This window comes from Papio anubis, chromosome 10 (genome assembly GCF_008728515.1).
Source record: "Papio anubis isolate 15944 chromosome 10, Panubis1.0, whole genome shotgun sequence".
NCBI lineage: Eukaryota > Metazoa > Chordata > Mammalia > Primates > Cercopithecidae > Papio > Papio anubis.
The window spans coordinates 75,790,762-75,812,605 of record NC_044985.1 but is presented as its reverse complement, the minus strand read 5'-3'; the positions used below and the strand labels follow the sequence as shown (position 1 = coordinate 75,812,605).

The 21,844-nt window shown below is 34.4% G+C and overlaps 1 protein-coding gene across 1 annotated transcript in view; it reads left to right on the top strand.

The window, feature by feature from the left end:
• TMEFF2 (transmembrane protein with EGF like and two follistatin like domains 2) overlaps positions 1 to 21,844 on the top strand; it is a 242,590-nt gene that overhangs the window by 117,249 nt on the left and 103,497 nt on the right. Inside the window, exon 5 of the mRNA XM_003907748.5 lies at positions 15,452 to 15,548. Within this exon, the coding sequence (XP_003907797.1) occupies positions 15,452 to 15,548 (97 nt within the window). The remainder of the gene's footprint in view (positions 1 to 15,451; positions 15,549 to 21,844) is intronic.

Below are 21,844 nucleotides of genomic sequence, written 5' to 3'. Positions count from 1 at the left end.
TGTCATGAAAGACAGCCCATGCTTCTGACATGGAATTCAGCAACTCAGGCTGTGTCCTCTTCATTTGGAGTACTTGTGTTGTGCTGGTGGAAAGTATTCCTATATGGAAGTGGTATTCCTGAAAAAATGAATATGATGCAGCAAATATATGATTAGTCTTCGTGGACTACTATATAGATTAAATCTCTTTTCCTCTCCCTTCTCTCCCACTTAAAAATGCTGTCAATACCAGTGCTTGTACATCTACATAATCCCATAAGAATGGTACTTCAGATACACAAAGAAAAAGCATTTGAGTATAGAGACAAAATCAGTTGCTACATATCAATATTTCACAAAGTTTTAAGTATTTCATTTCATTAACATTTTCTTTGAATCACACCACATATTTTTCAGGGAAAAAGACTTCTATTCATTTTATCTGATCTAAAAATACGAATATTCATGAAGAAATCTAAGCAGCATTGAGGAAAAATGAAAGCAACAGTACAGGATGTTGTGTGGGTATGGATTTGGTCAGGAAACAGAATGTGTCTTGAGATAGGAAAAAAATGTGTTGGTTCCCCCGCCTTGCCCCCGACTTTTGGGGATAGCCTGAATCAGCCACAGTCTGATCTTTGTATCAAAGTGCTTTAAGTTTTTTAAAGTATGCATGAGAATATAACTTTTAAAATACAAGAGATTATTAGAATATATTTCCTGTATATTCTGTGAAAGTGAAATTGGGCCTATTTAAGGATACAAGAATTTAGGTATATTCTTGCACCTTTTTTGATAGTTATTATCAATATTAGCTCTATAGAAAAAGTAAGGTTAAATTGTTCTAAATGTTCCAACAGTTTGCTCCTGTCTTCTCCTCTACTAGAGAGCAACACCCCTCAAACCTTATCTACTTCTACTCTCATCTCTGGTGTAAGGCTAGCAGACTATATATTCCTTGCTTCGTACTGTCATTTTCAAACCACTTTCAATGCAATCCAGCATTACTATCCAATAAAATGCTTCTTATTTGAAGTTCATGCTGTTTGCCTATGCCACCTTTTCTCCATACTTTAGTTATAGGTTGCTGAACTCCACATCACTATCACTTTTCTCAGTGACTCAGCGCATGACTTATTTTCATATGTAGTCAGCCCTCTGTATTGTGGGTTCCATATCCATGAATGCAACCAACTAAGGAATAAAATATTTGAAAAAACGTGGATGATTGCGTCTGTACTGAACATATACAGACTTTTTCTTGCCATCATTCCCTAAAACAGTATAAGGATTATTTACGTAGCATTTACATTGTAGTATTATAAATAGCATAGGGATGATTTAAAGTAGATGAGAGGATGTGCATAGGTTATATGCAATTACTATACAATTTTATATTAGGGAACAGAGCATTTGTGGATTCTGGTGTTCACAGGGGTTCCTGGAACTAATCCCTCACAGACCCTGAGAGATGACGGTACTCTTTTTTAGGGTAACCAATCAGGTAGCTGGGTACTTGAGAGCTAATGGTGAAATTGACACGTTTCAGGTTTCTAAGAAGGTGTAAGATCTATAATATAGACCTCATCCTACATGTAAGAATAAGCAGATTGCATCCATGCCACTTAGCCTTATCTTGTAAAATATTCAAGTAGTGCTAGGTTGTGTAAAGTTAGACAGTAGTAAAACATCCCCCAAAATTTAGTGGCTTAAGAAAACCAAGGCTCACTTCTCACTCTCACTACTTGTTCACTGCAGTTAGTTGGGCAAGATGCTAGGTGGGGCAGCTGGCTCTGCATATTGTAGTCACCAGAGGACCTGGACAGAGAGCAGCTATCTTAAACATTGACATTACACCTGTCCCCAGGACATCAGTAAATCTCATCAGTTCTCTTTTCAAATTATATGCCACATTTGACACTTTTTACTATCTCTCTGCTGCACAGCCTCCTAATTTGGCCTCCTCCCTTACTTGTTCTAAGCACTCGCACAGTAGGGAAAGAGTGCTCTTCAGGGTCTGCAACTTGCAATTACATGTTCTACCCTGAATTGATCCCATGTGACTTTCCACTCAACAACTCATTAGTCAGAATAAATAATGTGACCCAGTCAACCACAGGGCACCTCGGAAATGCAGACTTGCCTTATGCCTGGACATTGACTGCACAACTTTAATAACTACCAAAGGGTCTATTTGATCTTTCTTCTCAACATTGGCCCCATAGTCCTCAGACTCCTCAACTTCGGTTTAACCATCTGGACATGTGGTTACATCTTGTTATTACCTAGAACTGCTATGATTTAAAGATCTCAAATTCTGAAATTTATCTGACCTCTAGTTCTTACCTCTCAAGCCCCGTGCTAAGATGGATATAAAAGCAAATGAAACATATGACATAACCTTGAAGAACTCAAGGTTAAACAGTGAAAGAATCATAAAAATAACTCAAGTTCTAGAATGCGATAATTACTAAGTACTTGTGGGGCCACAAATTAAGAGCCCAACACAAGGATGGAGGAAAGGGGAGGAAAGTGAGTACATCTTTCCTAAATGGTGTGATGCTGTAGCTGAATCTTCAAGTTAGAGTCTGAATCAGCCACAGAGGCAGGAGGAGATATGCCCTTATAGATAGTGATTACAGTGTGTATAAATCCCTGGCAACATGACAAGTATAATTGCAGCATAAGAAACATGCCCAGGGGGCTAGAGATGAAGGTGAGATGGTAGGGTGGGGGAAAATCATGAAAGACTTTGAATACGATGATAAGGACTGTGTATTTTCATCCTTAAAGCCTTTGAACTAAACAGGCTTATATCGTAATCAGACTTACATTTTTAAAAAGTCATTCAAAATTGTTTATTAACCTGTATTTCATAGTTATTAGAAATACTTCATTGGCTTCTAAACTGAGGCATAATCTGAAATTATATGAACAACAGTGAAGCCCTACAAAACATGAATTTCAAAAATTTTGTCATTAATTCCATCAGTGTGACTCACTATGTTATAGTAAGACAGATCCTTTGACATTTAAAATGCTTCTTGGGTTTATTATTGTTTCCAATATGCCTTTATTCATTCACAAATCTAAATCATAACTTATACCTGAAAATTTTAGCTTATATGTCCTTCAATATTTGTATAATATCTTTAAAACAAACATTAAACAAAAGTAATAATGGTGCCAGTTAAACCTAAACCTTCATAGTTCAGGCCAATAGCAATTTTCCCCCTAAACTTGAAGATATATATATATATATATATATATATTTTTTTTTTTTCCTAAATCGAGAAAAAACAGGGAAATTGGTTGATTTCCAATTATATTACAATTAAGGTATAACATCTTTAAAAATAGATCCATGAAACTTGATGCAGCTAGGAATGAAAGTAGTTTGAATTTAAAAACCTAAAGTTGAAAAAATTAACCTGATTAAGAAGTTCTAAATAGAACATTGTTAATTTTAAAAAATTTATCTCTTTGCATTTATCTCTGGGTAACCTTGGTGATCTAATGGCAGTAAAATTTTCTCTAAAACTCATACATTTTTTTAAAAACTAGATGTCTTTTCCACAAATATTTATTTTCACTTTATAGTTTCAGATTGAGCTAATGGTTTCGTAAGCAGACATATTGATTAGTTCAAAGTCAATTTCTAACCTATTCCAGCTCTTCAGCTTTCTTAGACCATTTTGTGAGTTTTGTTTTTTGTTTTCTTTTTTTTTTCATTTTGTGGAAGATGGTCATGTCTTCTTTCACACCTGAAATCAAATAAATCTGACCTTTCTGTCCTTAAATGTTTGAGGATACATTTTTCTTCTTGCCATCTGTTGTTGTTGTTGTTGTTTGTATGCTGATTTAAAATAAAGTATGTGAAAACACTTTGGATAGATGGGAATGAAACTTAAGGTGCTGGGACCTCCTTATTTGGCTGCTCGTGGAGCAGATTCCAAGATGGGGCATCACTGCAGAGGTCTTCAGGGGTCCTAGGGGGTAGACTATAAATTATGGATTTGAAACCAGAGCTTGAGGGGCAGTTGTAAGCTGGAAGAAGGAATCACAGGAGTCACTGACTCTACTACCTAGAGCCAATAGCAAAAGAGAAATTGTAGAGATGAAATAGGGTCCCTCAATGTGAGTCAAGCAGGGGATCAAGGAAGATATGTAGCTGGATCGAGCAAAAGACTGAAACTAATTACAGGCACTGAATTCTGTTTTGGTTATTGTAATTCCCCCCTCCCAAAAAAACAAAAAAAAAACAAAAAAAACAAAAAAAAACAGGAAAAAGGCCTTAGGTAACAAAACTAGGCTGGAAAATATTACAGGCAATTCAAAAAAATTATTGCTATAAACTACCAATTTTACAAAATATGTTGACCTCTTAAATTGGCTTTTTATATTTTTGCTACTCTTTTATTTCATTGTTCTATTTATATCAAATAAATTATGTATTTAAACAAGCCTGATTTTTTAAATTTCTTCTTAAATTTTACCTAGACTTAGAAGTTAGACTTAGATGGATAATGTGTCAGGCTTACAGTGAAAACTACTACCTATAGTGGGCAAGTACTAAAAGAAAAGGATAAAGCCCTTATTTTGTTTTTGTCTTCATCAATAAGAAAAGAGAAAATATCACTTTAGTGCTTTCTTTTATCCAAAGTCCAGTGCACTAAAACAAAGAGTCTGGAGCTCCAGGCAATTTCTGAAGATATCTACCAGGGACTTCTTATCTATTTCTTACTTGCTCCTTTGCTCCTCCCTTGATCCTTTTACTCCTCAATATAAGAAACCAAATTTGGATGTTTCAGAGGAAGACTTTTACTATAGGCTCCACAATGTATTTATCTGTTTTTGTTATGTTGTTTTGTGTTTCTTATTCCCCTGTTCATACAAAGATTTCCACTTCAGCATCATTATAAGGTCAAAAATTCACATTTGAGATGCTCAGCTATGAACTTCCTTCAAAGAACCATCTTACTTGGAATAAAATAATGACTTTCCTTCACCTTTAACACTTTCTTAATGGTAACGCCTTAGAGTGGCAGAGCAATTTGGAGGGTGCAAAGCAAAGTCACACATCTTCCTATTTAATCTGCATGAGCACGGCAGGCATCTTATTTTACAACTAAAAGTTCTGAGCCTCAAAAAAGACTCTGGACAGCCCAAATCTTCTTTTAGCAGTAGGAGAATTTTGTGAATATGCAAGTGCATTTAGATTACTTAATGTCATTTTCAGTTTTAAGTGTCACTATTAGATTTTCATTTCAGTAAGAGACATGGGAGATATGTGTAAGAAAGGCAGGTTTGTAAGTACATAAATCAGCTAGTTAGAAGGTTACTTTAAAATTTAGGCAAGTTATGACAAAGATCACAACCACTACAGTGGTGACAGAATGGGAAAATATTTAGGACATAAACATGGAGTAAGTTATTAACAGATTATGAAGTCCCTCTACCAAAACAAATATTTAGTAGGTTAAAGTTAACTCAATTGGCAATTAAGTCTTCATTTGATTATTCAAATGAAACTTGCTCTATCACAAAATACCTTTAAGTCATCAAAACCAAATGCCATTTGCTAAAGACATACAGAAGTGTAAGTTAATAAAGATACATCTTTATTTGTTAGAGGCTTAGTAATTAGAAGAATTAAGTACAAAGTTGGCAAGCAACAAATTGATGTAAGAAAGACTTAGAAAGACTTTTGGTCTTCCTTTATTCACATTAATTTTCCTGCAGTATTTCACACCTTCTTCCTTGTTACATCACCTCAACTGATGACCTCCTTAGATGTAAATACAAGAGAAACAACGAATACAAGTAGAGGAGATCAACTTCGTCTTGCCTTTTCAGTGGCACCACCTCTCTACATATGTACCTGCATACTCTGCCATCCCTTTTCCTCCAGAAGACATGGTCCTGCTTCTAAGACCAACCACCACACCTCTCTCTAAACCCAATCCCTACTTTGCTCCTGTAATTACCCGCTTTCCTTCCCATCTAACTTTGTTCCTCTATGCTCTGTGATTCCTCTTAGCACACAATGATGCCTGAGCACTATTCTTCCATAAAATCTCTCTCTTGATCCTACATTTTTATCCAAGTAATGCTGCATTCTCTGTTCTCCTCATTAGCAAATCTGTGTGAAAGTATTGGCTACATTTACTGTTTCCACTTAGTAACCTCCCAGGCTTTTCTCAATCCCTTCTAACTGGGATTTGCCCTGCAGTAGCCCAAGCAAATGTTTATAATTTACCAATAAAAAAGAAATTCCTCATCTTTCAGGAATTAAATAAAGAAAAAATTAAAAACCATTTATATGAATATGCATAAAATGATTCAAATAAATTATCCTGGGAATAACAGCTATATTTAATTATAATACCATATTGTTGGTATGATATATTTTCATGAAGTCTGGCATAGTAACCTGCTCTAAATGAATTTTGCTATGCATGATATCAGGCTGTCTGCCTTCCTTCCTTCCTTTCTTCTTTTCTTCCTTCCTGACTTCATTAATCTCTTTCTCCTGTTTAAAATAAACTGAGTATCTTCAGTTGTAACTCTGACAGGCTTAAATGATAATAGAATTCTCCCTCAATATAGTAGCTTTGTATTAATCTCTTAAATTATTTTTCATTAATATGCAAAAGATAAATTATGTGTGATTTCTAAAGAAGCTTTGTCAAGCTCTAGCAAACTAGCTTAATTATGAAAAATTAAATATTCTGTAATGATCTCTTCTTTTGAAGTCTTTAATATGAAATTACATTTGTTTAATCATAAGCTTGGTTCTTGGGCTTTTCAAGTGGATTTTGGAATTGTAAACCATTATGTTTGAGTGTAATTTCAGGCTTTCTTTAGTTTTTGGCATTAAAATCAATTTAAAATTAAAAATTATCAGTGGTGATATATTTTTTAATCAAAAAGAAACAAAGATAATGGATTTCCTCCCTAAAATCTGAACATATGTTACTGCACTATGACAGATACATATGCAGTATTTTGTTTTAGTTTTATAGATAACAAACCAAAATGCTACTTCTTGTTTTCACATTTTAATAATATGATGTAACAGTATAACTATTATTCATATGACTCATATGTCATAATCTATGAAAAAAAGGAAAGTGTTTTCTTACTATTTTTCTTTAAAGTTGTATTGGGGTTTCTAGGGAAAATTTAGGAAATTTTAAAGAAAATATGACTACAGCTCAAAAACAACAACTTAGAATTGTCTAGGCCTCTAGGAACTGTCAACAGCTTCCATCATTTAAATACAACTTACTCACATGTGGGAGAAGCATATGGAGGGAAAACTCACACAAGATGCAAAATAGGCAAGTTGTACAAATTAAAGAACAGAATGGAGAGTTTTTATTTAAAATTTTCTTTTTATTTTCTAAGTCAAATATGTCCTTTATTTTAATGTAAACTCACAGTTCAGATTTTTTGTGATAATGAGACAATAATTTTTATAATTTATTCAAAAAGAAAAATTGCTGTTCATAACTTGATAGTCATTTTAGCTACCACAGATATATTAAATGCTATCACTAATCATTTCTTTATCTATGTAAATAAAGTGAAAAAAAGATAAGCCTATCAAGAACTATTTTGTTACCTATTTAAGAAAAAAACACTGACGACTAGATTGATATTGACTAAAATAGGAGAAAAGTACATTCTAAAGTTTGAGATAACCAGATTAATATCTGCATAAAATATGTGTAAAAGCTCTTTTCTCAGCTTTGTAATAATTTAAATGAGTGTAGAACCAGTATTTTTGTGTCATATTTTAAATCTAGAAGTCTCCTTTTTTTTTTTTTTTTTGTTAACATAACCTGATAGTTTCGGGGACCTCCTGCTTTATTTCACACTTGATGTATGTAAATACTTCTATTTATACACATTTATAGTGTGTTTAATGTTATGCTATGCTTAATTTAAATGGGACATCTTACATGTTGATGAGAGACACGTACTAGAGCTATATGGAAGAGAAAATTTGAACCATGCATAAAGTAGGAATAGTAGTGTTATGTTGGGAGAAAGTCAAAATATAATAGAAGAAACATACCTTAACTATTATGAAATCTATACTGACAAAGAAAGAAAATGTTAGAAAGTTTGAAGGCATATTTGGAGAAAATTAAAAGGAGATCTTGGTTTGTATAAGTAAGTAAAGCAACCAAAATCTGAAATGTGGAAAATGATGTAAAAATATTTATTTCCTTAGAATTTATCAAGAACATTAATCCATATTTTATTAGTCAGCTTTCACTAGGTAAAGCTAAAATTACAGATGACCTCAAAATCTCAGAGGCTTACAGAATCATTGGCATATTCCTTGCTTTGATAACTGAAGTCAACTGTGATTGTGCTCTATGTATCTTTTCCTTCTGGAACTGGTTGAAGGAATAGCCCATATTTTGAGATGTGCCTTTTTTGTACAGAAGGAAAGAGCAAGAAAAAAGAAATTCACATGATAGCTTTTTAATAGCTTCTATTAAGAACTCTCTCGATTCCACTCACATTTCAATGGCAAAAGCATGTCAGAAAACTAATGATGATATCAGGGAACTGCAAGTCATGCAGCTATGGCAAGAAACATATAATCCTTTTATCAGAAAGGGAGGAAAGATAATGGGGGAAAATGATACAATCTATTCTGCATCATATGCCAAAAGTGTTTTTCATGGAGAATGTGGTACTACAGATAAGTCTTGAAAAGTTAGGGCAAATACAGAACAGACGTCAAATCATTTAGCAGCGATTGGCAGGGGTCTTCATTTGTATAGAAAACTTTAGCTTTTTGCCTTTGAAATTAACACAAAAGAGTAGAATGGCTGTATAAAGTAAAAATAATTTTTTAAAAGGACATGAGTTTTATCACATAGGTAGAAATAAAATGCATGACAATAAGATTGCAAAGACTGGAATGTGATAATTAGAAATATATTGTCATAAAGTTAGTAAATTTTTCATGAAGTAATAGATTAGAATAATTTAAAGATGCATATTGTAATCCTTAAAGCAACCACCATAATAATAACAAAGAAACACTACCTCCCCACCAAAAATTTATTGGAGATAAAGTAAAATATATACCTAAGAATACTTTATTACACACAAAAAAGACAGAATTGGAAACAGAGAAAGAGAAGATTGGTCAAATATGAAGCAAACACCAAGTTGGTGAGCTTAAAACTAAACATATCAGTAATTGAAGTAAAAGGACTAAACACCCTGATTAAATCCAGACTAGATTTTTTTATAAGTTAGACTAAATTGTATGTCGTTTAAAAGAAACACACTTTAAACTTAAGGAGCAAAGAGATTGGAAGTAAAATGATGGAAACAATAAGCAAAAAATTAACCTGGTGAGGCAATGTGAATATCAAAATAAAGTAGATTTCAAGCTGAACAGTGCTAGCAGAGATTTTAATGGGTCATTTCATAATGATAAAAGAATCACTTATTCAAGAAGACATAAGACTACTAAAAGTTTATACCCCCAGTACAAAGCTCCCAAGTATGAGACAAAAACTGACAAAACAAGAGAACTAGATGCAAATTTACAGTCACCAATATAGATTTTAACACTATTTTCTCAGTAATAGGTAAAACAATTAAATAAAAATCAGTATAGTTATGGATGATTTGAACAACACTAACCATCAATGTAAGCTAATTAACATTAATAGAAAATTGTTCCACACTAGAGCAAGTTACAACTTCTAAGGTGCACATGGAATACTCAAAAAGATAGACCATATCCTGGGCCATAAAACAAGTTACAATACATTTCAAAGTATTTAAATTAAAGAATGTGTTCTCCAATGATGATAAATTAAATTACTAAATTTAATGAAGATGAATAAAAATAATATGCCTTTGAAAACCCCCAAATATTTAGAAGTTAAAAACACACTACTAAATAATTCATGAGTCTAAGAAATCTCAAAGGATATTACAATATATGTTTTGAACAGAAATATATGAAAATACAACATATCAATATTTGTGGTATGCAGCTAAAGCAATCTTTAGAAGGCAATTTATACATTTTAATACCCATATGAGAAAACAAAAAAGACATAAAGTCAAGCATTTCTACTTCCATTTTAAGAAACTAGAAAAATAATAAATTAAGTCTTAAGTATGTAGCACAAGGATATAAGAACAGAAATCAATAAAATAAAAAATGAAATAGCCTTGTATAAAGAAATCAAATTTGTAATTGAACAACAAGAACAAAAAAATCACTCCTGGACCAGATAGTTTCACTAGTGAGTTATAACATATGAATAAAAAATAATACTAATCTGACACAAACTCTCATAAAATAGCAGACTTGGGAACACTTTTCAGCTCATTTCATGAAGGGCAGGCATGGAAAATACAAGAAAAGAAAATTACAGCCAATATATTTCGTGAAAATAAATACAAAAATGCTCTACAAAATATTAGCAAATGAAATCCAGCAATATATTAAAAAGTTAATATACAAAGATCAAGTTTGACTTTTCCCAGGAATGCAAGGTTAGCACTGTCAACAAAATAGACCGAGAAAAATATTGCAACACATATATCTGACAACAGGTTTGTACCCAAAAGATATTAAACATTCCTGCAGGTGGAGAATTTAAAAACCACCAACAACAATAATTTTTGCCTTAAGATTCAGTAATCCTGCTGCTAGTTATTTATTCAAGAGAAATAAAAACATATGTGTACACAAAGTCTTTTACAAGGATTTGTACAGCAGCTTTATTCATAAATACTCAATTATAATTTTCAGTCAATAACTGAAAACAACCCAGATATCCTTCAACAGGAGAGTGAATAAATAACCTGCAGTGTCTCATTCAGTGGAATACTAAGCAATAAAAAGATATAAACTATTGATACATGCAACTACCTGAATTAATTTCAAAAGTTATTATTTTGAGTGAAAGAAACTTGACACAAAAATTACATATTGAGTTATTCCGCTGATATGATGTTCTAGAATAGTTAAAACTAATCTGTGGTGATAGAGATCTACCCATATATAGACAGGGTAGTGGTAGGGCATTGCCTGGGAAGGGTAACCAGGGAACTTTCTGGGATGATAGAGTTGTTCTGTGTGTCTTTATATGCACTTCTCAACACTAATTAAAGGCTACTGAGTTAGTCCATTTGCATTGCTCTAAAGGAATACCTAAGGTTGGATGATTTATAAGGGAAAAAAGTTTATTTTGGCTCATGGTTCTGCAGGCTGTATGAGAAGCATAGTGCCGGCATCTGCTTCCAGTGAGTCCTCAGGGAGCTTTTTACTCATGACAGAATGCATAGTGGCAGCAGGTGTGTCATGTGGCAAGACAGGCAGCAAGAGAGAGAATGAAGAGGTTCCAGACTCTTAAACAAGCAGATCTCACCAGACTCTTAAACAAGCAGATCTCATGTGAACTAACTGAGTGAAAATTGCCTCATCACCAAGGGTATGGTCCTAAGCCATTCATAAGGGATCCACCCCCATGATGCAAACACTTCCTACCAACCCGTACCTCCAACGTTGAGGATTACATCTCAACATGAGATTCATAGAGGATAAATATCCAAACCATATCAGGTACCCTTAAGATCTGTGTATGGTCATCCTTCAGTCTTCTCAGGGGATTGGGTCTAGGACCCACCCTCCCCACAATATACCAAAATTTGTGGATGCTCAAGTCCCTGATGATATTAAAGTGGTGTATCCTATGCACATCCTCACATATAATTTAAATCATCTCTAGATTACTTGGAATACTTAATACAACATAAATGCTGTGTAAAAATTTGTTATACTATATTTTTATTTTTTATTATTTGTATTTCTGCATTGTTATTTTGTATTTTTTTCTGAATATTTTGATTCAAGATTGGCTGGATTTGTGAATGAGGAACGAGCAGATATGGAAAGATGACTTCATTTCGCTGAATTTCAATTTTAATTGCATTTTTAACAAAGTGAATTACAATGCTTACCCATGTTTGAACAGTGTTCTGAAAACACTGTTTTCAGAAATGGTATGACAGGTTAAGAATATTATAAGTCACAAGAAGCATGATAGTGAGAACTGGGTTCATCATCATGTAGGACCAGCAAGAAGAACAGGGTGGTGATGGAATTCAACCTTCAGAAGAAATTACCAGGGCAGAGAGATTTGAGAGAGAAGTAACTCAATCATTTCTTGTAATCCCTCCGCTTCCAAACCTCCCTAAAATGATTAAATACGTTTTAATGGAAGGGCAGAATATTAGGGATAATGTGCTTTCAGTAGCTCCACCTCCCTCACCCCTCAAATTTCCCTCAATCATTTGCCAAAACCTAAGTTTCTATAAAATAATGGGAAATAATTATCTTACTTTGCAACTCAAAATAAAAGAGCTTAAAATATAAATGCGTGATTAAGATAATACTTTAAGATAAATGAATTTTATTCCTAATCAATGTATGGATGCAAATAAGCACTGATCTTTCCTGTTACTGGTAATATAGAAAGAAGAGAAGGAAGTAGCAGTCCAATTTAACACACATTTACTGAGAGTGTAACGTGTACTAAATCAGTGGTTTTCAAGCTTTTGTTACTGTGACCTTTAGTAAGAATTGCAATTTATATTGCAACCCTGTATGTAAGTACATATGTATAACTAAAGCAGTGTTATAAAATAAAACATGTACTTGCTAAATAAGATGCAGTCTAGTATTTACTAGACTAGTATAGTGTGTTTCATGTTTACAGAAATGCAAGTCATGATGCATTAATTTCACTACCTGCTAAAACGTTGTGAACTGTGGTTTGAAAAACACAGTGCTATTCTTTCTACTCAAAATGTGGTCTGTGGACCAACAGCAGCAGCATCTGGGGACTTTAAGAAATACAGAACCTGAGACCATACCTTGCACCTAATGAATCAGAATCTGCATTTTAACTAAACCTCCAGGTGCTTCCTGTGCGCTTTAAAGCATCAGAAGCCCTGTGCTAGTTGATGCCTGAGGAGGGTGCTCTGGACAGATGAAGCCTTCTTTGTATTGTTTAAGGCAGAGATTCTTCCTCAGAGATAGTCTGTATTCAGAACAGGCATATTCAAGCCCCCAGCTAAGTCCAATTCAGTATCTCCAAGGATATCTCAGGGCATTTTTATTTTAAAAAAAAGGAAAAAAAAAACATATTAACAAACAAGATCCACGAAAGCCTCTGAATCAGATCCTGTTTAAGAACCACTGGTATAAAAAGTGAAATGAAAGTTGAGCACTGATTAAGTCGTTTGTTTGTTTACTATTATACAAAGGCGCAAATCTATGTTTCCAGTAATGTGGAAAGATTTTATTTTATATTTCTTTGTGGGTGACTTCATAGAAAGGCACTTTATTCACACAATACTTATTGATGGGGGTATTCCCACTGCTTCTTTTGAATGTACTTCTCCTTATCGGAGAATTTCCAAACATCTCCATTTTACCAATAATTGCCCTTTTATATAAATGTAATGTGACTTCTGGTAGAAATATTATTATTAGTCCTGCTGAGATAGCAAAATTTATCCCTGGATGACCTCCAGTCGATCCCTTACCAAAGATCTCAACTGCTGAAGAAAATGGGGCTGTCTCTAAGTGGCCATCATTGTTCATTAAGGTCCTTGCCATTGTGTTCGTATCTTTCCTGAGTAATGGGAAGTTTTAGTCTGGAAGTTGCTAATCTTGCTAACACTAAAAGGCTTTCTCCCATTAGCAGCTTCTGTGTTGCATTAATAATAAGAAAGTAATACAGAGACGGACCTCAGCTGTTCAGTCTCCCCTGAGATGAGGCCCCAGCTTCCCTCTTATCCCCATGGTCCACTCTAATGGTCTTGCCTATATTAAAGTAGTAGAGTGGATAATAAGATAAGTGCTGTTTATTTTATCAGAGTCTAAAATTCCTTCTTCCTGTTGGGGAGGACACGTTTTTTTTTCTTAAGACATCCAAATTGAAAACTATACCATCAATACTTTTGCAATTGAAATTGACCTATTTGCTTCATACTGTTTTAAAAATGTAAGTGTTGACTATCAAGCACAGGAAAAAAATGTTTTAGAAAAAATAAATCCCTCCACCTTTCTTGGAAGAGTTACAAAACAGATAACTCTCCTAGGGATGTCTTCTTGTCCTTTTTTGAGTAAATCAAATTACTCATCTGAACAGCAGTAGATTAAAGAAAACTAAAGATCTTTGATTTTATAAGTATTAAAAACTCTTGTTAATAATCAAAGAAGAAATGAAGAGAAAATAACATATTAAAACAAAGTAAGTAAGACTGGATTTGACAGGTTCAAGGTGCATGTTAATAAATTGTCTTTGTTATTTAAAATGTTCATAAGGACAGGAACTAATGCTGGGATTAATTGCTTATGTTCTTTTTCTGTTTAAAATATGTTATCTTTTGCAGAAGTGCACTTCTTAAAGATTCCCTTGATTTAAACATCTGTTTTTAAGTGTATATGATCTGTGTATGCAATAGTTAGTGGATTGCAATTTTTCATTTTAAAATAAAACTACTTTTTCTTTCAACAATATATTTTTAACTGGGAAAAGAGGTAATTCACCTAGAAAGTGTTGCTCATTCCTTGCACTCAAATACTAGAAATTTTTTCTCAATTTACACTGTTGTATCCTGATTTTGAAAAGCTAACTTTATAATTGGGTGATGTATTGCCCGTTTTTGTACTTGTCATTTAGAGGAAAAAAGAACCAATATCAATCATCATCATCATCAGTGACTAAACAGTGACTCAATGTATTTTTTAAAATAAAATATATGTTCATAACCCTCTAACAAGGAATCACTGTGATTAGCTTTATGCAATACTTATGTGAGATTCAATAAATGACAGTAAAAAACAACTAAAAGCTATTTTATAAAAACTTATAATCAACATATTTTTTCTTGTAAGTACTTAACTGTTTGAGGGAAAAAATGTGGGCATATCTAATAAATCAGGGATGCTCATTGAAATTTTTAAAAATTATACATGAAAACTTTCTTTAGACCAAAAGGTCCATAATCTGGAAATAAGAAAATTCTAAATACGTTTCAGTAAAATAGACAGTAGATCTTTCCCCCAGAGAGGTGAAAATTTAACTCCCTGTTAACTAAATAACTCTTTCATATGGTCTATTTATTAGGCAAATAATTTTGATGAATACAGTAAACTCACATGTTTGTTGTTTTATTTAGCATGCAAAATGCAAACGTGTTCACCACATACCAATGGGAAGCATATTATTGTTAGAGTTGTCTTTAAATTGGAGGAAGAAAAGAGTTGCTTATGACATTCTTACGAAGCTTCAATAGCAGACAGGTCCATTGGGAAAGTAACAGCTTTAATACAGAATTGTTCTGGGGTTGTAGATATAATGCACAATTACCTGAATTCGTTTTACTTTTTTCTGTCCTACAGTCCATGAAGGCTCTGGAGAAACTAGTCAAAAGGAGACATCCACCTGTGATATTTGCCAGTTTGGTGCAGAATGTGATGAAGATGCCGAGGACGTCTGGTAATATGCTGTTTTTATTCTTTTAGACAAAATAATGACAGTGATTAATTTCTTTTTAACGCCATCAACCATTCTGCAACAGAAGACATTGTCTGCATTTTTATTTTCTTATTCAGTTCCCAAGTGAAAAAATAAATAAATAAATAAGGGCTGTAATAACAGCAAGGAATTTCTGGAACTTGATTAAGAGGTGGGCCAGCCAAGCAGCTATCCATGGCATTACTTGATAAGGTACACTAAAATATCATTGAATCCTCCCAAAACTGTCAATGTTAGGATATAGAGGGGAAAAAAAAGTCTTATTTACTAGAATGTCTTTGAAAAGGTATCATCAGGACTGGGTGTGATGGTTCAGGCCTGTACTCCCAGCACTTTGGGAGGCCAAGGCAGGAGGATCGCTTGAGGCCAGGAGTTTGAGACCAGCCTGGGCACAAAGAGAGACCCATATCTCTACAAAAAAAATAATAATAATAATAATTAGCTGGGTATGGTCGCACTAGCCTGTAGTCCCAGCTACTCAGGAGGCTGAGGTGGGAGGATCACTTGAGCACAGGAGGTTGAGGCTACAGTGAGCTGTGATCATGCCATTGCATTCCAGCCTGGGCCACAGAGTGAGACTTTATCTCAAGATATTTAAAAGGCATCATCAGGAGGCAATAGATGATCAGAGTTAGTCTGTTTGGGTTTCTATAACAAAATACCATAAACTGGGTAGCTTATAAACAAAAGAAATTTATTTCTCACCATTCTGAAGGCTGAGAAGTCCAAGATCAAGGCAGATTTAATGTCTGATAAGAGCTCACTTTCTCTTAAAATAACCTTCTTCTTACTGAAGCTTCACATGGCAAAAAGGGCAAGGGAGGTCTCTGGAGCCTGTTTTATAAGGGCACTAATCCCATTCATGAAGCCTCCACCCCCATAACCTAATCACCTCCCAAAGGCCCTACCTCCCAATACTATCATTTTGGAGGTTAGGATTTCACCATATGAATCTGGGGAGGGGGACACCAACATTCAGATCATACCAGTTGCTAATCTGACTTCTAAGATGATGGAGTAACTACTCTTATAAAGATATGTTCATCAAATAAGGAATCATACTTATTATTTTGAAAGGGTGCCAACATTTTAGCTTTCTACTATATTGGTCCCACCTTAAGCATGTTGAAAAGTGAATAACTCAAACTTCTCAGGGGTTCTTTGTGTCATGATAGTGAAAAGAAGCAGCCTCTTTTTTATTCCTTTCCTCTTCTCTCTTCTGCTCCTCCCCTCCTCCTCTTCCTCTTCTTCTTCTTCCACTTTCTCGTCTTCTCCTCCTCCTCTTTTCCCTCCCTGTCTTCCTCCTCTTCCTCTTTTCCTTCTCCTTTGTCTTCATCTTCTTCCTATTATTATTATTATTACTATTATTTATCTCTTTTTCTTTTTTACATATACCTCACCCTTTTCAGGAAAACATCTGGCTGCTTTTTATTTTCTTCAGTATGCAGACTGTGCTTGCCTAGAGCAGTTAACCATCATTTTGATCAAACTTTTATGAGTAAGGGGAAAATTCATCTAAGGAAAATGAAGAAAAAAAATTAAGACAAGATTATTTGGCAGTAGTAAAACAGTCTGCACTTAAAATATTTTTCAAGTGAAGATTCTATCTGAGTAAACGGTGGTTCTTAGGGTAAACTACGTACTTACAAGTAAACACTGCCTTTGAATAGCTAAGTGAAATAAACATCTATTAGTAAAACAGCAGTAGAGTTTTCATACCTGTCAAACACTTCTAGCCAGTGGGCAGCTAGGAGCCAAGTGAGAGAGTCTATGCACTGGTTTGACCATCTTGAGGTAAACAAATGTATGTTTTTTATTGAGACAGCATCTCATTTTCTTTCTTTCTTTTTTTTTTTTTTGAGACAGAGTCTCACTCTGTCGCCCAGGCTAGAGTGCAGTGGCGCGATCTCAACTCACTGCAAGTTCCGCCTCCCGGGTTCGAGAGATTCTCCTGTCTCAGCTTCCCAAGTAGCTAGGATTACAGGTGCGCACCACCATGCCTGGCTAATTTTTGTATTTTTAGTAGAGACAGGATTTCATCATGTTGGTCAGACTGGTCTCAAACTCCTGACCTCAGGTGATTTGCCCACCTCGGCCTCCCAAAGTGCTGGGATTACAGGTGTGAGTCACCACGCCTGGCCAACAAATGTTATGTTTTTTAAAAAACATCCCAGGTACCTTAATGTCTGATGAATTTGTGGTTCCCAAAACTGAGAGATTGCCAGAGGTACTATGAGAATTTTTTTAAACATACCAGTTATTTAGTTCTGCCCCAAAATTAATGAATCAGAATTTCAGAGAAGCGGGGCTTAAAATTTTAGTTTTCTACAAGTCCCCCACGTGATTATGGAAATACTACTCTAAAATAAATTACTAATTCAAAGACTCTTTCTCCTTCCTAAATGCTTTAGGGCTCTTCTGTAGTCATAAGATCAAGACACACAAATAGGAAATGTATCCTTAAAATATGTTGTTTCTAATGTTTGTTGGTGACTGCATCTGTGTTTCAGCATCATTTTTTCAAGCTGTCTTCTTGTAAATTATTTCACTTAAAAAAATGTACATGAGTCTCTTTTTTTAAGAATTTTAATTTTCCTAGTTCCTTATCTTTTTAATGATCATTCTTTAAGTGGTATAGCTCCACTTTCCAAGTACAGATATTTAAGACATGAACTTATAAGAGCAGCTAAAAATTATTGGTTGCTTACAATGGGTTCTATCCATTTGTACCATTTGTATACTTTTTTTTTCTCAGCATTCTTCAAAATAGCCATAGGAGGTAGATTCCATTATTATTTTACTTTAAAAAGAGAAAACTGAGTTTTAAAGTGTTAAAGTGGCAGGACCAAGATGAAGACAGGAGGCGAAAGTAACTAAAGGGTGTTAGCATAACAATTCAACCAAAGATGCAATGGAAACAATATGTCTTTGCTATCATGTCTAGACAATGAGATGGCCAGATTGCAGGCAGCATGTTTGCACTGACTCTCCAAGGCCTGCAAGGTTAGAGCTGGTCTAGGTAGATATTTGCAGCTGGAAGTGGGAAAACATCCAAGCAAGCAAGGGGTTAATCCTGGTATTCTTGCAGAAGTTCAGATCCATGGTATGAAGGCAGTATGAAGAGATACGGGCAAGGGTAGTGACACCAGAAAGGCTTAGCAGTTGTCTACAGGGCCCAGCCATAGCAACTGTAATTCAGAAAATAAGTTCAGTTACAAATGGGACAAGGAGAAGGACAAAGCAGAACCTCAGTCATGGAGAAATTGGTGTCAATCAGAAAAACTCATCAAGAACTGAAATAGGAGAGCCTGGATAGATACTGGAACTGGTATACAAAGTCAAACCTTGGTTACAAGTGGCTGGGAGAAGCATAGCCTACATCTGAGAAATAAATTACAAGGTCAGAATGAAACCAGCAGCAAAGCTGTCTGAATGCTAAATCAGTTAGCTTTTGGCTACGATATCTTGTATACCCCCAGCATAGGGACAAGATTAGCTCCAAAATGCAGAATAAGCCTGAACCTCCAGATGGGGGCTAAGTGGCCACGGCTGTGAAGATTAGAGGGCTGCAGGGGCAGGGAGCCAAGAAGATCATTAGACTTCCAAGGCAAGAATGAAAGTTTTTAGTGTTTAAATAAAATGTATTTAAAATGTTCAATGTAAGCAATAAGGAATTGTGCTGAAATGACAAGTGCATTGATTTTCATTTACATACCTTGTATGTTAACATACCTTTGTATGTTAACATATTGTATTAGTCATGGCCATGAAGGGCAGATTGGAAACAGCTGAAGGACACAGGAATAAAGCAATGAGTGAAATTAAATAGGCATAGAATGAAAGAGGCTGTAAAGTAAGATAGGAAGCAATAGCGGAGCAATCTGACTGTAGTACCAGGTAGCAGAACCTTCACTAAATCAAGGGAGCGTTGATACACTATTGATTTTGGATGACACCATGGCCACGTTCTCTCAAACATAAAATACTACATATGCTGTGTGGCAACAAAGAGTACAACTTATTGTTTCAGTTTTTTCCTTTAACACTAACTAAACTATAATTTTATGTGTACAGATTTCCTTAATCCTGCACTATGAAGTAATAACAAGATGTGAATAACTGCTGACGTGAAATAATGTTCTTACTATATCCACAATACTGAAACAAAGGTGAAAAATTAATTCCCAATCTTTCTTTAACCCTGGCCTAATAAGTTAATATTTTGCATTTTGCCACAGGGTTAAATCTAGTTATTCAAACATTCTTAAGTACTTTCAAGATGAAGATAAATCTTTATTAGAATAAAAACGTCAGTACACGGTTAACTGATCATGTTTTCATAGTTAGATGAGTTTTTGAGTTCAGAAGAAAGTCACACTGGAGATGGGAATTTAAAAAAGTAATAAATAGGGGAAGGAGAAGGAGAATAAAATAAGAGGAGAAAAAGTAATAATCAGATGGCATTGACAAACTATGATACTAATGACATAACATTTTAATGCTTTTATTTTGAGAAAACAGATGGCTTGTAATCTAATATAAGACCCTAGTTTATGTTCTGTGATTTCATTTCAAGGTTTTTCTCTTGCATTTTTCTTATATGGAGAACATCAAGGCTGTAAAAAATCAGAAAATTTTAGGTTCTCTCAATAGGAAAGGAAGACCATTGCTACAAAATATTTTTTTTCAGTTATAGGTATTAACTTAAATGTAGAAAAGGATTGAGCTTCCAAAAGAGGGTTAAAATTCAACAGGACAAGTTATTCACACGTCAGTACATCCATTCTCATAATAGAGGTATCTTTCATTAAGGAAGGACTTCAAAAGTAGCTGAAACACCTGTGTGAAGGGATGTGTGTGCCTGTTTATGGGGAAGGGGTTAAGAGAAGAAGGGCTTAAAAGATCATTTCTCTTTATATCCAGACTGAAAACAGTCAAAACTAATACATTTATACATAAAAGAGACTCTCAAATACACCCTGCCAAATATAATTTATAAAGAAGAAGAATGGCTTATAAATAAGTCAAATATAATAAAATTGACTCATTGCAAAGTAATAAAGCTCCATCTGATAGCACTGGGAATACCAACTTATGATTTCAGCAAATATTTCTGATTTCACTTTAGAAACAGCTTTATATTCCCTTAATTATCTTACCTGATAAATTATCTCAGTAAGTCCAAAGTAGGTCAGTGGAAACTCTTTTCTCTGGGAACTGTTCCTTAGAAGTAATTAGCCTGGAAGTTTCTGTTGGTTCTGTCAGTCACAAGTAGTTCAGAGCCCTGGGGTTGATACTTGATTTAATATACATATACATACAAAAGCATTGATAGCTGGGTCTGACCATAGGAATAGCTAGGTATGAAATTGGCTGCATGCCTAATATTTCCAGGAAGAGAGCACAGGTGCACAGGTGTAAGAGCAGATGCAGCCAGATGACAAATGACATAATATGGGACAACTTAAATTATTAGGTATATTTGCTTTATATGTATTCTTCAGAGCTCTTTATTCCTGTTTTAACTTTGCTTTTGTAGTATTCTCTACATGCCACTCAGGCTCCATTAGCGATATCTTATTGGCTTAAATGCTATTAACTCCTTAGTAGTCATTCATTTTGTCTTTGAAAGCATTAATAATATTTTCCAGTTTTAGTGTATAATATCCTTGGTGTTTGAGTGCAATGGTAAGAAAGGAAAGAAGCAAAGTTGTTGCAATAAAATGAGTTCCAAAGAGGAATGCATTGAATGTCTATTATTTTCTCTATTTCATGGATGTTTCATAATTGAAACAGGGTGTGGGATCTGGCATTTCTTTTCTGGGTGTCTCTTACAAAGACAGTTTAGTTTGAAGTCTTTAACATCTTGCTCCTTTGATCTGAGAAGGCTCCTTGTCACTAGGAAGACTGTGTTATTGGCAACCTGCCCACATTTAATGCATTTTGGATTGTGGAGGCTCATGAATATTTGAAGTGGGGCAATGGCCATGGATGATCCTTGGCACTAGATTTCATCATAGGTATAAGTAAATTAGACATTAGGTCTTGCTGACTTTAGTACCTTTGGGTTGTGAATTTGATAGGGAAAATTAAGACACCTCTGAGGAAAATATAGAAAATGGTTTTATTTAAAACCACTCCTGGTTGACAGTTGAACAAAAAGATTGTGTTTAAAGTAGAAACTGCAATCTTTGTATTGCTTTTCTACTAAGCAAAAAGAGCAGACTTGGATATGGTATATTTAAAGAGGATGCTGA